We start from the raw sequence: 17,479 nt of genomic DNA, 5'->3' as shown, positions 1-17,479 counted from the left end.
GCTAGGAATTTATAGATAGTTTACTGTTTGATTCAGTTACAGTTCATGATGCAGTATATAAATATATTAATCTTTAATTTAATTTTCCTGAGATTCACTAGTTGCATTCATGGCGAACTTCAGCTTGAAAAACATACTCCTACTTTTTTTCAAGCCTTGTGCACTTACTCTGTTAGACAGAGCCATGTTTCTAGTTTTAGTTTGATATATCTTAATGTCCTTTACTTTTTAAACATGAAATCTGTGATCAATATGTGATTGTAAACATGCATATATTAATGAGATTCTGTGTTTTTCCCTTCATTTTCATGCTGGGGTTTAAAATCTCTGGGTAAGTGTCTTTTATTATCAAAAGCCTGTGATCATTATGGATTTTTTAAAATAGATTCAGAATCCATTAACAGGCAATAATGACATGTGTAAGAACCATTTCCCCACCTCAACTATAACCATTAATGACTGTTTATGACAAGCAGAAAACACAGTATTGGTCAATGAACAACAGTCATCTATAAACAGGAGGATTAAACAGAGAGGCAGTTATTTTTTAATTTTATAGAACAATTGGTGCTCATGTTTTTCATGTTCTCATGACTTTAGTTAGCTTTGTTTTATATGCACTTTTAAAACACAACTTATAAATCTACAAAAAGACAACTCTGGTCAGAATTGTTTTTATTCAATATATATTTTATTAGTTTATATATAGCAAGATATATCAAAAACTATCAGCTGACTTCGACTGATTCGTCACATGGAAAGGGTCTATATATTTTTTCCTTTCATTTCTGAGTACAGTGCATAAGACTGTTGCCTTCTAGTCTTTGGTCTTTGTGTTTTTTAAGTTGCTTATCGGTTTTAAAGACTACAAGCTGTCCAGTTGGATACATTTCGTTGAAGCTTGTCCTGTGACAAATGGTAGGCAATGTGATGATGAGTGGGAAGTGGATAGGTGAGTTTCTACATCATCTTTGGTTTCTAGAATAAGGCGTTCTGTTAACATGGCTGCACGTTCAGTGTTTAAGAGCCCAGGTCCACCAGGCTGGCAGCCATGGGGTTCAGGAGGCCATCATGCATGGAGAGATGGTGGTGCTGGTGTTGGTGTTGTTGGTGGTGTTGATGGTGGTGGGGCTGGTGGTGCTGATGGGGGTCCACAGTTGGCCCTGGGCCAGGGGGAGGGGGTCCAAAGCTGTGCAGGGTGGATAGGCTCGAGCTGGAGCTCATCAGCATGGCGGGACTCATTGAGGAGGCGGGGTCTGGACTTCCCACTGGGGATTTCTCCTCATCTGAGCTTTCACCCTGAGATTTACTCTCACTCAACTGAGACGCTAGGGTGTTGTGGCCATTCTGACTCACGCCCTCGTTTTCCCTGAGGAGGAGATCATTACATTCATTAATACAGTGGTCAGATAACTGCACACCCCTACTGCCCTTTTACCGTTCACACTGCTTTATATGGGATTTAGTACCGTATACCTGCTCGTTCTTATTGACCAGTGAAATATTAATATTTAATTTCATTCAAAGAATATCTCTCATGAATTTTTTCTTTCAAATAACTTTCAAGATCTTTATCTAATCTTGTCTGTGCTGGCCTAAAAGTTCTAAAGAATCTGGTCTAAAGTTTTCCCAAAAGAGAAGAAAGTGTTACTGCACTAAAGGCGACAAACACCAGGAAAAAAAGAGGTATGAGTTAATGTCCACCAAATTTTGGTGACATAGTGTTTATTAAGAGGTTACTCTACAAATAATTAAACAAAGCTTATAAATTATATCTTCTCAAGCCTTCAGGCTGATTTGGTAAGTTGTTCTAGCCGCTTTAAATATACACAATAAATAAAGGGTTCAGATGTACACTTCCCACTTTTGATAGTTCTGAGAGTAAAAGAGTTCTGACCATTATTTGTTCAAATCAAGTGGTTATTAATAAGATAACAGGTAACAACAGAAACATTAATTTATAAACAAGACCGTATTAAAATATTTTAAAGACCGAAATATGAGGCTGTAAGACTGAAATCGTGATGCTTAAATCTTAATGTTTTTAATTATATCTGTTTGGATTTGCATTATGGATCCACATTAATGACAAAGATCAATGTTCACGACAGTAGCACGAGAGGTTTATGTAAAAGACTGCAGTACAGCTATTTAAGTGTGACAGGAATCTGACTGATGGAGAAATGAAATTAAATCTACAATATTTTTTTTATTTTAAAGAGATTTTAATTCTGCAATAAGCTGAAAATATAGATTAATAAGTTGAAGACTAAATATTAAAATAAAATTATAAAATATATTTAAATTTAAAATTGTGATCAGAACTAAAATTTGCAACTTGAAAAAAGCAGAGAAATCTTTAAAAATCTGTAGCTTTCCGTATAAAAGAACTGAACAATATGTGATTCTAAATTACTTTTATTCAGTCTATTTATCTTGAAACTGTAACAGTGTAAATGACCTCTGCCATTTTTGAATGATGTGAAAATAATAAAAGGCAGATAAAATGTTTGGTTTGATGTAAGTAATTATTGAAATATATCCTTTACATAAAAAAGTGCAAAAGTGTGAAATGTATGAGAAATGAAGCAATCTGAGTGATATATAGAGAACTGTACCTTTCTTTGGCCTCTGCAGCTCGGTCTCTCTGCCTCCGGTTCTTGAACCAGTTGCTGACCTGAGTGGTGGTAAGCCCCGTGGCCTCTGCCAGCTCCCTTTTCTCTCGGGGTGAGGGGTAGGGATTGTGGGAGTACCACTCCTTTAGCACGCAGCGGCTCTTCTCCTTAAAGCAGTAGCTGGTCTCCTCTCCATCCCAGATGGTCCGTGGCAGCGGGAACTTCCTCCGGACTCTGTATTTGCCTACGGCTCCGAGGGGACGACCACGCACCTTCTCTGCCTCCATGTAGTGGGCCTTGAGCCACAGCTGCTGCAGCTTGGGGTGGTTGTGTGGTGAGAACTGGTGGCTCTCCAGCACTTTGTAGAGCTCCCTGAAGTTCCCGCGGTGAAAGGCCACCACGGCTTTGGCCTTAAGGACAGACTCGTTCTTGTGCAGGTGCTCACATGCCGGTAGTGACCACAGGAAGCGTCCCAGGCGCTCAATGCTCCCCCCTTGCTGGAGGACCTCACACACGCAGGCCACCTGCTCCTGCGTGAAGCCGAAGCTGGGTGGCATTGACATTTCTGTGGAAATGAGAAAAAGGTCCGAGCGTCTCTGTAAATTCCTTAAACTGGCTGCCGCTTTAACCCAAATTCACACTCGGTTTGAGCTGTTCCCACGAGCGAAACTCAACTCTGCCTATGAAAAATGCATGACACATAAAAGACCAACAGCAGCAGCAGCAGAAAAAGTTGCCGATCCTGACACGGACAGGTATGAACAGCCGTATTTCCTCTGCTTCATTGGGAAAAAAAAATATCACATGCACAAAGCTGCCAAAGTGTGCAAATGATCTTATTCCAGCGTTGAGCATTCAACTTGTGCGCACCACATTATTTCCTCGAGCGTGTTGGGCTGTTGGCCCGCCCTCCGGTAATCGGATCTCCTTACAGGGGGAGAGCATCCTCTTGGGGAGCCGTGCAGGGGAAGAGCACAGAGAAGTTGTGTGGCACCATCCTCCGCCTCAGGGGAAGGAGAGTGCACACGGAGCAGTGGCTTAAAGCGTAGACTGACATATATAACATAGCAGATCTACTGTCATACGCAAAAGTCTGAATAGCCTTGCTCAAGTTACACGTTTTGTTGATGTTGTAAGTACTCATCAGGGAAATAAAATATGGCATTTGCTGTACATTATTTGCCACATTTAAATTACTGGGGGAACATAGAACATAGAAAAGGCCTGTAAACTAAATCCATGATATTTATAATAATAAAATAAGAGCATTCAAGACTCCTCTGGTTAATACAGTTGCCCAGGAATATCTGGTCATTATTTAAATATTGACATACTTCAAAATGTTTATGGAAATGATGTAATTTCAGAGAACACTTTCAGCACAACAGTAAACTGGTGGTACGCCGTTGTGGACAGAGTCTGGAGACGAATTCGAAGAGTGAAACACAGAGAAGAAAACCTCAAAGTCTAGAGCTGTTTAATTCACTGTGGTGTGTGTGACCCTGTGTTCATTGATGGAATCCTAAACTCAGAGGTATACAAAGACATTTTTGACTTCGGCAAAGAAATTATTTAAACAAAGTCAATGTGAAACACACCAGCTGCTTTTTAAAAACAAAACTGTTGCTTCAAATGACATTATAGTGTTTTTAGAGTCTGTTATGAATGCCAGTTTTGTTTTTTATCTCACAATACACTTCATACTTTTGGCACGAGAGTTGCAGCCACTTTATATTAAAAGCCATTATTCATAAAAATCCTCGTGGACCTAAATTAAAAAAAATAATATTCTAACAGAGAATTAGTCTTCACTAAAAATGAAGAAAAACATCCTAAAAAACTATAGAGCAGTGATGAAGAAAACATTAATTAAGCACAAAAAAAATCATAAAAATCTAAACCAAAGAGAAAAGAAACAGGAAAGTGCTATCAGAGCTGCCTCTGGGTTTGTGGCTTTGGACAAGTCAGCCAGCAGAAGTGTGTTAGATTGAGAGTTGTGAGCAGAAGTCACTGGTATCATGTGTCTGTTGAGTTATTTTGGAGTGTAACATGAGGCTGGCGTACTTTTTCATATGGACATTGTAACTGCAGCATTTGGTTCCAAAGAGAGATGTTTACTAAACTGGATTTATTGATTTATAAATCTGTTTTTCTGAGAATGTTGTTAAAGTATAATCAAAAATGTTGGAGGCGTAGTAGATTGTCGAATACAGCAGCGGAGGTTTGTTGTGAATGTAGCTCTTTATTTCCATCACATTTATAAAACTGTTGTAGTGCACATACACTTAGTTTTAGCGCAGAATCCAGTGTTATGTATGTTTAATACGACATATTAACTGCCATTGTAATGGTACATTGTCCTCCATTGCTGCAGTGACAGAATCTACCCTTTCTCATGATTTTAGACAAAATGTTAAGTGAGGATTTGATGGCATTCAGCACAGTTTTACTACTTCATTTTCCTTGGCATTATGCATTGTGACCTTAGTGTCATGTGTGGCTGCTTCAGAGAGTGGCATTTCGTTTAGTTGTTTTCTAAAATCTGTGTTCACAAAGAGTAATTGAATTCACTGATTTATATATTCACAAAATATAATATTTAGTTCTTAAATGTCTTTCGTTTAACTCGATTATTTCTGTCCAAACTATTACATGCCTTTAACTTAAGTGTACACTGCATTGAGTGCTGTTACAGTATAATAACTCTTATGGTAGAATGTAGCCTGGATTGTAAAGGGTTAACATGTCATTGTTTGAAAACAAAGTCCCCTAGCAATGCAAACACATCTTTATTTTCACTGAAACAAGCACAAAAGTTGAAATATTTGCCTGGGCAATAAATGGTGAAACCCTAAATGCCCTGACACACACTCAGTAACCAGCACATGGCTGAGTGTGCAGTAAAGGGCCTGATTGATTGTACATGGGCAGTATCAGTTTTCTGGAGAAGGGGAGGCGGTGCGTGAGCAGCCGCTGGCCTGTGGGGCTGTGAGACTGTTTAGACGAGCTGCTGTCCAGCCGTAGACCCAGAGGCAGTGTGGTGGAGCAGCAGAGGTTCCAGTGCTAGTGGAATGTCCAGACGTGTATAGGAAGATGGAGGGAGCTGGTTGATTTTAAGCACCATTGTTTATTCAGAGGCTTGGGTTGGCGCTAAACATGCTGTGTCATTCTAAACCTCACATTACAGACAGAGGGCCAGGTCTTTCTGTCTGGTGCTCCTCCAGCTGACCTTGCTGATGGAGAAGAGACGGCTGAGAAACACTGACAGACCTCCTCCTATTCACACGAGTTTAATATCACGTTATATCTTCTTCACAGCTTACATTGAAAAAAACGTTTCCTGTGGCCTCAAATGTGCTATAATACTTCAAATAAATACCTGTGCGTTCTCATTTCTTGGGGTCTCAGAGACTTCAGCAATGTAATATTTAAAAATTAATAATTTAATATGTATGTTTTTTATAAATAAGAAGCTAATATTTTCTATTATAACACTGTTAAAAAATCAAGTAATGAATAAGTCAGTGGATTTTATATACACAGAAAATCCACCAGTGTTAATTTAACACTAACAGTGTTGGTTTAACACTGGGGAATTTACTGTGTATGTTGAAAAAGATTTAATTCTAATGGAAAGTAAAATAACAATTATAAAAATGACTGGAGTGCTGGCCGTTTCAAACGAGGAGTATGTTTTAGAGTCTTGGTGAAAGGTGTCTTTCAGGCAGAATCATGTAGTGCATAAAAACATGATTTTGCCTGAGTTATTATTGAGCTTTTAAAGAAGATCTGAGATTCACAGGACCTCAAATATAACATGAGCAACATTGTTGGTAATATCAAAAGCTTTATTACAGCTGTATAAATATTATTTTCAGTGGAACGTGCAAATAATTTTTAAAATTACACTGTTTTTAGTTACTGTTTGCATCAGTTTTGCTTTGATTGAAGAAACAACATATTTTACGGGTAGCTATTTTTTATTCAGTTTTGATTTATTTGACACCGTGAGATATTGAAAATAGACATGAAAATGTGGACTTCAGAATATAACCTGAGAGTAAATATTGTCGCTCTCCATCTAAAAAGATGTATCTCAATTTTTTGGTCAGTTTTTATTTGACTGCATCACTTGAACACAGCAGTTGTCCTACTAATTTTGTGATGAATGATTTAATAGAAATGCTCGAAAAATTACTTGGTATAAAATCTTTTTACATTCACTTCCTTTGAAAGTTAAGAAGGTTTTTTCCTTCTACTGTAAAGTTACTATTTTGAAACATACACGTGGTTAATTGGACATTTATTCATTCATTCATTGATTATCTGTAAGCACTTATCCAGTTCAGAGTCGCGGTGGGTCAAGAGCCATCCTGGAATCATTGAGCGCAAAGCGGTAATACACCCTGGAGGGGGCGCCAGTCCTTCACAGGGCAACACAGACACACACACACACACACCTACGGACACTTTTGAGTCACCAATCCACCTACCAACGTGTTTTTGGACTGTGGGAGGAAACCGGAGCACCCGGAGGAAACCCACGCGGACACAGGGAGAACACACCAACTCCTCACAGACAGTCACCTGGAGGAAACCCACGCAGACACAGGGTAAACACACCACACTCCTCACAGACAGTCACTCAGAGGAAACCCACGCAGACACAGGGTAAACACACCACACTCCTCACAGACAGTCACCCGGAGGAAACCCACGCAGACACAGGGTAAACACACCACACTCCTCACAGACAGTCACCCGGAGGAAACCCATGCAGTCACAGGGAGAACACACCAAACGCCTCACAGACAGTCACCCGGAGGAAACCCATGCAGTCACAGGGAGAACACACCAAACGCCTCACAGACAGTCACCCGGAGGAAACCCACGCAGACACAGGGAGAACACACCAAACTCCTCACAGACAGTCACCCGGAGCGGGAATTGAACCCACAACCTCCAGGCCCCTGAAGCTGTGTGACTGGTTAATTGGACAGCGACATTATAATAGTTAATAACAGTGTATATGTAATGCATCTCTGCGGTCCTAGAAATTAAGAGTACATTTCTTTATTCTGCAGCAAACCTCTATCTGATAATGTCCAATGCTAATATCCAAATCCTCAGTCTTCTTTATGCTAGGATTGGTGGAGTGCGGTTTTGGCTTGATGAGAGTTCTCTGCTGCTACCTGGGCTGGAGAGGTAAGACTGGTCAGTCCACTGCCCTGTAGCCATCTGCACCTGTCTCCTGTTTCAGTGGGCTGTGAGTGAGGGGGAAAACTCTTGTTAATCCATACGGCTCTGTTGTGCTCTGTTTCACTAGAGGCCCATTGCTGACCACACCATGGCCTAAGTCTGTTTCTTTTTTTTTCTATTCAAATCAAGGCAGTTGTGTGGGGGCCGTGGGCAGAGACACTCTACACTCAGCAATCACACTGACCTCCACTCACAGCGCACACTCTAAATGATTCATGAAGCTGGCTCACCTTCCCTCTCGGGAGGGACGCGATACCCGATAGCACTGGGTGAGGCTGCCGTTGTGTGTGTGTGTGTGTGTGTGTGTGTGTGTGTGTGTGTGTGTGAGAGAATGGTGGGGGATGATGATGATGGCTCAAAAGTTCATGAGTTTCAACTATAGTTCTGAGCTGACCTTTGATTTGTATTTGTTTAACAATAGGCAAGAAAAACAACTGAATTATTAACAAAGACTTCATTTTAAAGAGTTTTCATATTGCACCGCTGTTGTTCGTATACATTATAAGAACATTCTGTGAACCAGTATTTCCGGGTTAAATGTGTTAGTGCTGAGAGACATAATATCACTATGCCATTAGCAAATATATAAATCTTGTCAGTGCTTGCTCTCTCTCTCTCTCTCTGGCTCTGGCTCTGTCTCTCTTTCTCTTTCTCTCTATCTGGCTCTGTCTCATTCTCCTTCTCTTGTCCTCCTGTCTGTTGGCCCCCTGGGTGATCAGGTTTCTCCCCTCCATCCTCCTGGCAGGCAGAGGGATTAAATGTGCATGCATAGGGAAGTGACACCGCCAGCGTCTGGGCAGGAACATGCTTCTCAGACTGTAATCAAAGCAGTATCTTTCATTCTCTCTCTCTCTCTCTCTCTCTCTCTCTCTCTCTCTCTAACACACACACACACACACACATGCTTACTCACTCTCTGAAAGTCCCTCAATCCATCACTTAATCATATAAACTTACTTTAGTGCAACTCCCTCATGTCTAATTCAGAATCAGTTTCTGTGACAATATTGAAATGATTAAACCCTTGACCCCTAAACACATGTTGTATAATAGTAAGGTTATAAATGCAAGTCCCTGTATATAAATTTTGCCACTTATGTATTCTCCAATGAGTGGCACCTGTTATAGATAAATCAAATATTTCCACACTTCTTAACAGCAGCTGATCTTTTACATTCCTAAGTGTTTTCATTGAGAGGACCTTGCTGCTTGCTTTGCAGCAGATGGACACCCTGCTCAGGAGGAAGTATCTCTCTTGTCTGTTATGCATGTAAAGAATGTGTCCATATGCTCAGTAATGGGCAGGCGTTTTTTTTTTCTGTTACTCAAAACCCCTAAGAATCTGATTAACTGTGGTAATTAAAGTTTTGAGGCTAGAGGGATTTCTGGATTTCTCGGACATAATCTTTGATGGAGGATAGTGCTATGAATATTTGTAGTGGGTGAATTGCTGTAATGTGATCTGTCTATCTATCTACATCTATTTTTCTTTGAAGATGCAATGCCCATCCAATGTTCCTTCTGAAATCAAGAGTAGTGCTAGTGAAATGAACAGCCTTTACTGCTTGCAAAAGTTTAATACTTTAGGCGTGAATGTTGAATATTGCTGTGAGGACCTTACTGCACTCATCTAAAAGAGCATTAGCGACTTCAGATACTGATACTGGATGACTAGTTCTAAACCACAAACCACACTCCAGCTCATCCCAAGCATGCTCCATCACTCCAGAGAATGCTGTTCCACTGCTACTCAGCCAAATGCTGGTATTACACCCCATTGGCAATGGAGTAGAGTCCTATGGAGATTATAAATGCAATGAAATGCCAGTGTGTGTAATGGTTTACCTTAAAATAGCTGAATTCCAGGCACGGGAAAAATTAAGGGAATACACTGAGCACCCACAAGATCAGAATCACTGACAGGTGAAGTGAATAACAACATATCATCTCATTATTATTACAATGGCAGCTGTCCAGACTGTGGAATATATTAGGCAGCAGGTAAACAGTTAGTTATTAAAGTTGATGTTGGAAGCAGGACAGATTTGTAGGATTTGGATAAAAGTATCTGAGCAAGTATGACCCAGGGCCAAATTGTCTTGGTCTGTCCCCAGAGAAGATAACTGTGGACCACTTTCAGTCCGTTCTAAATACTGCAAATACTGGATCGCCCCATAAAACACTCTTGTAGAGATGCTCTGACCCCAACAGTTATGATCCTCACAATGTGGTCCTTGTCAAAGTCCCTAAGATTCTTACTCTGGCATTTTTTCCTGCTTTTTAAAAAAGTTATTTTTTAACAAAATGCAGAGAATGGTTCCTCACCATTTGCTAGCTCCCTGGTCTGGCTCTGTAAATGGGGGTAAAAAACTAAGGGTTTCAGTCCAAAATGAATCTGGTCTTTTCTCTTTTTCCCCATGGCCAAGAAATGACATCTGGAGGCGTTTGGATTGTGGAGAGACATTCATTCATTATCAGTAACCCCTATCCAGTTCAGGGTCGCGGTGGGTCCAGAGCCTACCTGGAATCATTGGGCGCAAGGCGGGAATACACCCTGGAGGGGGCGCCAGTCCTTCACAGGGCAACACAGACACACAGATCGCCAATCCACCTACCAACGTGTGTTTTTGGACTGTGGGAGGAAACCGGAGCACCCGGAAGAAAACCACGTGGACACAGGGAGAACACACCAAACTCCTCACAGACAGTCACCCGGAGCGGGAATCGAACCCACAACCTCCAGGTCCCTGGAGCTGTGTGACTGCGACACTCCCTGCTGCGCCACCGTGCCACTGTGGAGAGACAATCAAATGCAAAAAATATATTGATATATTTTGGCTCCATAGGTGAGTAATACTGACTTATATTTGGAGACAGCTGCATGACACTAATCACAAACCACGAATGAGCCTCTGTGGTAAATTTAACAGTGAATAAAAACCTACAGAACAGTAAAATTTTGACTATGAATAATCTACAATAAATTACTTACTCAAAAATACAGTTCCACCTTAAAAGACGCTACGCACCTGAATGAACACAAAGGGGGAGTTTGTTTTGCATAAGAACAGTACTTCTCCAGAATAGTCTACATTGCCTTTTAAAAATTACTAAATGTTCACCTAATAAATCCCACCCCTTACATTTGTCTCTCTCTGGGCCTATGGCTTGGGGTCTCCAGTTGACTCACTGTCTGGGGTCAGCTGTGCCCCTAACAGCCCTCTTGCACATACCCAATGTGGTTCAGCATATTTGACCCTAAAGTTATGGAAGCAATCTGAGTAATAAGCAGAGCAAGTTTTTCTGATTGAACTTGCACACGACATACACTGTGGCTTTTGACCTTTCCACTGTAACACTTTCCTGCCAGTACAAATTCCAGCCATGCCCTGAGTCCCCCCGGTCAACTACAACGTCCCTTTTACCTCCTCTCAACAAGCTTCATCACACAAGGCTCCGGAAGAAGAGTGTGAGGCACTTTTGGATGATCCTCTGTGGAGTTAGAGTGGGCTTATCTGTGTAGAAGTGGAGCTGTGTGTGTATGGAAGTGTCCCATGTTTAAACGTGTTTGTCAGGCCGTGTTGATAGGTCTAAAAGTGTGCTAATGAGTAGGTGATAATGGAGGCTTCAGTTTCTTCTGACACTCAAGCCCTGAGCTATTCACAGAGGACCAGGAGAAGGATCTGGCCTTGTATTTGGGATTTGAGGGTGTGTGTACACGTGCTCATGTGAAGGGTGTCCTTTACGGCCACTAACCTTGTTCTCACATCACTTATTCCCCTCTGGAACAAACAATGATCCCTACAAAAGATGCTGAAAGATGTTTTTGGATAAACACTTTTCTCAGTCGAAGCTATCTATAGTGCTCTTATCTTATTTGATCTGATCTCATCACTTATCACGTCTCTCCTGGGAAATCAGTGCTGTAATTCAGTACTAATGTTAAGAGTCTCAGTCACATGTACAGCAGGGCTTGTTCCATGATGTGGTCCAGGTGCAGGACTAAATGCAGTGCATTTGGGGCAAGAACTCTGGGTATGAATTGACTTTTTTTAAGTGAATGTCACCATGTTTCTTTTAAATATTCTACACTAATTCACCATTATATTGATGTGAAAATCATTCATTCATTCATTTATTATCTGTAAACGCTTATCCAGTTCAGGGTTGCAGTGGGTCCAGAGCCTACCTGGAATCATTGGGTGCAAGGTGGGAATACACCCTGGAGGGGGCGCCAGTCCTTCACAGGGCAACACAGACACATACACACATACGGACACTTTTGAGTCGCCACACAGACACGGGGAAAACACACCAACTCCTCACAGACAGTCACCCGGAGCGGGAATCGAACCCACAACCTCCAGGTCCCTGGAGCTGTGTGACTGCAACACTACCTGCTGCGCCACCGTGCCGCAGATGTGAAAATCAATCATCTTGTTTTGACTGTGTGCTCAAACACAGTTTTATTTACAACAGTAGGAATGGGAATCTACAGCATTTCCAGTGCTGTATCCACAGTACAAATACAGAATTCACAATTCAAAATCACCAGAGAACCTACATGTGCCGTCTGATTATTTTGTGTGCAATAGTGATAATGTTAAAATGGCAAATCTTATCCTAGATTTTCTTTGGGTATTCTTTTGTCTTACACCCTGTCTGTATCTCTCAGACGTGAATGGATTATGTGACAATGGCATGTCTTAGGGGGCGGCACGGTGGCGCAGCAGGTAGTGTTGCAGTCACACAGCTCCAGGGGCCTGGAGGTTGTGGGTTCGATTCCTGCTCCGGGTGACTGTCTGTGAGGAGTTTGGTGTGTTCTCCCTGTGTCTGCGTGGGTTTCCTCCGGGTGTTCCAAAAACACATGTTGGTAGGTTGATTGGTGACTCAAAAGTGACCGTAGGTGTGAGTGTGTGAAGGACTGGTGTATTCCTGCCTTGCGCCCAATTCCAGGTAGGCTCTGGACCTACCGTGACTCTGAATTGGATAAGCGGTTACAGATAATGGATAAAGGATGGAAGACAAGCTGGAAATATTGAAGTGACCGTTCTTGCAGGACAACTAGATGGAGTCACGTGTGTAACCTGAATTCTGTGCACCTGCTGTCTGGTAAAGCACACCTCGATTTATTTGGATTGTTGGAAACGAAATGATCATTGCACCATTATTATTATTCTCTGTGGAATGTCCAGTAACTGTAGCTGGATGCAGTGTGAAGAAATGTACCAGAGTATAAAGTATGATGTTTCATTCACCAGTGTTGAATCACTGCCTTTGAAAACCCATCAGCCTCAGTGACTCTAAAAGCCCTAAAAGTTTTTAAGAGACCTTGAGGAAAGCCTTGACAAAGTGAAAAAGGGAGATTTCTCTGCTGCTTGTGATGAGAAGAAACAGGGTTTAGAGACATGGGAAAATATTTTAGTATAAGCATGAGATAGGTTTACAACATTTCAAGACAATGACGAGTCACTTTCCAACTTTTGGACAAATGACGCAGGCTTAAACATTAACGTTGTATGTTTGTTAAGTACATGTAAACTGCGGACTGTTTAAATATATGTTTTTCCTTGTCTGTGACACATACTGCCCTGTTGTGGTTGCCCCTCCTCCAGTTCTGAAACACAATTCTCCAGACCCAGGCAAGCTCTGTGGGGGCTGAGGATAAATCATAAAAACACCACATTCTGGATTTTCCCATGATTTATGTTCATACACATTCAGACCAAAAAAAAAACAGATACAGAGAATGTAGAATGTAGACTGGGTTTTAGACCTAATGAAGCAGAATTCACAGATGGAAGAAGGTGGTGTTCTGTGAAGTTTGGCTGCATGAATATCTCTGAATACACATACAACTTATATACACACACACACACACACACACGCACCAGTGGTATTTTAGGCTCAGCCAACAGGGCTGAAATCAGTCCTCTATGATTCATTTTCTGTGAGAGTTTGGGGTGTATATGTTTACAGTTTATGCCGCAGGCACATCCTCTCACTAATGTTACAATGCAATGTTATACCCCTATTGTTCATATCCAGAAGATGACACTTCCCCTAGGGACATACCCATCAACTTGCTGCCTAGCCACTCCCTCTTTGGCCGGCTTACACCATGTAAATGAAAAGGCTGGTAGTAACATTTTACTATAATTTTGTTAATTTAACAGTTTTTAATAATTATATAAGAACAGACCCTTGCGTCTCGAGTATAGTAACTTAACAGAAAAGGAGAGAAAACATTCACGGCGTACAGTACCAACCTTCACAATAATGTTGGGCCATTTCTGTTTTCTTAGAGTTTCGTGAAATTTTGTTGCTATTTTCATTTTTTTGTAAAAAGAAAATTCAAACAAACAAAATGGAAGCTTTCTTCTGACAGAACTGATATATTTTCATATTTATATCTTCCTTACTCACACACATAATCACTTTCACACTTACCCACGGGTAGCAATTGCACCATAAACAGGTCTTTTTCTCATATACTCACTCACATTTAGGGACTGCTTCAGAAGGAGGTGCTATTTTTCTGCTGCATCAATGACACATTTTGTCCTTGTTTTCATTCATTCATCATCATCATCATTGGGCACAAGGCAGGAACACATCCTGGAGGGAGCGCCAGTCCTTCACAAGGCGACACACACTCACACATTCACTCACATACTCAACACCTATAGACACTTTTGAGTCATCAATCCACCTACCAACGTGTGTTTTTGGACTGTGGGAGGAAACCGGAGCACCCAAAGGAAACCCACGCAGACACAGGGAGAACACACCACACTCCTCACAGACAGTCACCCGGAGGAAACCCACGCAGACACAGGGAGAACACACCACACTCCTCACAGACAGTCACCCGGAGGAAACCCACGCAGACACCGGGAGAACACACCACACTCCTCACAGACAGTCACCCGGAGCGGGACTTGAACCCACAACCTCCAAGAGCTGTGTGACTGTGACCTACCTGCTAATTGTTTATTTATTTCTTTATTAGTAAGTAACAGCACTACTAATGATCTTACTCAAGAAATTTTTCATAATACAACCCTTGTTGTTTTCAATTGTTCCACTTCTAACTACATAATACTATATGAGACTTGTGATAGTGAATGTGTTGTCATGGTTACATTTGTGCATTCAGCATTAGTTATCCCCCTGCACGTGTGGGCAATTATCGCGCATCAAGCATTGGCATTCGGTCACGTGTCAGTCATCGCTGATATCCGAGCACGTCCCTCTGTCGCCTAGCCTTAATATTTAGGCAGCTTAATATAATCTAGGTGCCTTTTCTCTCCCTGATGTGTGTCCACTTGTAGAAATCAAGTGAATAAACCTTTGTGTTTCTCAAGCAGAGGGAGACAAATACAGACCTGCTCTGAGTTCCTTTATTAAATAGTCATCTGTCGTCTGGTAACGAATGTCTTCTCTTGATTTCTTTAAGCATTCTACTGCCAGTTCTCTGCTAAATACGTGAGAGAAATCATAATCTTTTATTCTTGTACTTAGCTGTATTAAGTGTTTAGTACATCCACAGAAGAGTAGAGAAGTGATCAGGGAATGTGTCTCATAGGAGACGTGTAGAGAAGTAGAGATTAGGGAATTCTTCTGTCCAGAGTAAAGTAGAGAAGACATTATGGAACATTTCTGTTTGTAGCTTCATTCTTTTTTGATTGTGATTCTTTATTCAGATTTCACAAAATATTGTACTCTACATAAGATACTTTCAGAGGTGGATTCTTTCTTGAATAATTGAGGATTGGTTGTGATTTTGCTCGCTGTGGTGATAAATCTGAAACGCTTTGTTCCTCTTCTATTTAATTACTTTTTTATTTGTATTATTTCTATTGTTCTGTGTTTGTGAATAAGGGCCAATCCAAGTAATCAGACTGTAATTGTTATTTCAATGAGAACGCAATGGACAGTAAATATCAGTTTCATATTTGGTGAAACTCAGCATAGTAAGCCTGTGATGAAACTTAACTCCATTTAAGGGAAAAGAAAAGAGCATCAGACAAAGAACCTCACTCACACACACACACACACACACACACACACACACACACACACACACACACACAGAAAGAGTGCCATTCTTGTGGTTAACATATTTATGATTGTGATGGAAATTTGATTAGAGGAGCCCTGTTTCTTCTTCCCCCTATAGTTTTTGATTCTTCATGTTTTACGGCAAGTGGCATTGTGGTGCAACAGGTGGTGTCACACAGCTCCAGGGACGTGGGTTTGAGGTTTCGAGTCCCACACTGGGTGACTAAGTTTGGTGTGTTCTCCCCGTGTCTGTGTGGGTGTCCTCCCACAGTCCAAAATCACACGTTGGTAGGTAGATTGGCGAATCAAAAGTGTCCATAGGTGTGAGTGTGTGAGTGAATGTGTGAGTGTGTGTGGCCCCCTCCAGGGTGTGTTTCCACCTTGTGCCCAGTGATTCTGGGTAGGCTCTAGACCCACTGACACCCTGAACTGGATAAGTGGTTACAGACAATGAAAGAATGAATGAATGAATGTTTTGCTGCATCTGCACAGTGCTCCTTATAGTTATTCGTCCAGACAGTGAAGACGTATATATTGTCACTGTCCAGAAACACACACCCACCCACATCCTCTTCAATGTAACTTTATCGGAGAAGACGAAACCACTGCTAATTTTAGATTCAAGATCGAAGGATGATTATATTTATTTTTGAGCATTTGTCAGTTCCTTTAACATGCGATTTTTGTGAATGACATGTAGCCTGTATTGTTTCCATGGTGAGATAAAGAATGTGAATTTTTGGTCTGTGAAGATACGGTCTGTAGAACCTTAATCATGATGAGAGTAAATCTGTCACTGATTTGCAAAATTGCTGCAAAATTAAAATTGCGGTGGTGCTGTTATGAACCAAAGCTCATTGCATTTACAGCACAAAACTATTTACAAAGTTTACAGTTGTAGTTAACAAAACTATAAAGTATTTATTTACTATCCAAAACCAGCAGTAAATCTGTATGTGGTAACTTACTGAATTAGTTCCATATTACTTTGCATTCATATATTTTTAGATGCATTGATTTCATACACTGTCCTGGCTTTAAATCCAATTAAAGTGCACAGTTGGATCATAACATCCTTGGACTTTGTTTGCATTTTAATAAACGAGTAATACTTGTTCAAATCCATGATTTTTACAGTGTAACATCAGAGGATTAAAAGTATCAGATGTCTGGTTCTCATCACCACTTTTGTGAAGTTTGACTCTGTAACGAAACATTTCACATAAAAATTTCACATTTTCATAGTAATAATCACGTTATTGCCACTAACTGATGGTTGGAGTTGTTTTACAACTGACTACACAATTCAATTCCCCTTCAGAGGCTAATGAAGGACTCGACTCTTATTTCCTCTGTGTTCTGTGTGATACAGTATTGTTTATTGTTCTTTTCCACACTTGGCATGATATAAGAGCACTCAATGAGTAAGTTCTGCGGCCACTTCTTGAGCCAAAATCATACCCAACACTCCCCCCTTCAGGACATGAATAGAACTGCATCAACATTGTCTTGAATGGGCCTGTGAATTGTGGCCATTTTTA

General features: G+C 41.0%; 1 protein-coding gene across 1 annotated transcript; it reads right to left on the bottom strand.

Annotated features, from left to right (window-relative positions):
• Nucleotides 1-1,020: 1,020 nt before the first annotated feature.
• Nucleotides 1,021-3,178, bottom strand: six2b (SIX homeobox 2b). The gene is made up of 2 exons (XM_066666099.1): nt 2,619-3,178; nt 1,021-1,369 (listed from the first exon to the last, which is right to left on the bottom strand). Exons 1-2 carry the CDS (start codon nt 3,176-3,178, stop codon nt 1,021-1,023), a joined length of 909 nt encoding a protein of 302 aa, XP_066522196.1.
• Nucleotides 3,179-17,479: the final 14,301 nt, after the last annotated feature.

The sequence above is a fragment of the Hoplias malabaricus genome, chromosome 3 (genome assembly GCF_029633855.1).
Source record: "Hoplias malabaricus isolate fHopMal1 chromosome 3, fHopMal1.hap1, whole genome shotgun sequence".
Lineage (NCBI taxonomy): Eukaryota > Metazoa > Chordata > Actinopteri > Characiformes > Erythrinidae > Hoplias > Hoplias malabaricus.
This window is presented reverse-complemented; position numbering and strand designations above follow the sequence as displayed.

What these genes read in the sequence shown, in the direction of transcription:
- six2b (XM_066666099.1), bottom strand. Translation starts at nt 3,178, where the DNA reads ATGTCAATGCCACCCAGCTTCGGCTTCACGCAGGAGCAGGTGGCCTGC. An exon ending in GCTGCAGAGGCCAAAGAAAG is followed by an intron (nt 1,370 to 2,618) that starts GTACAGTTCTCT and finishes TCTCCTCCTCAG; the next exon opens with GGAAAACGAGGGCGTGAGTC.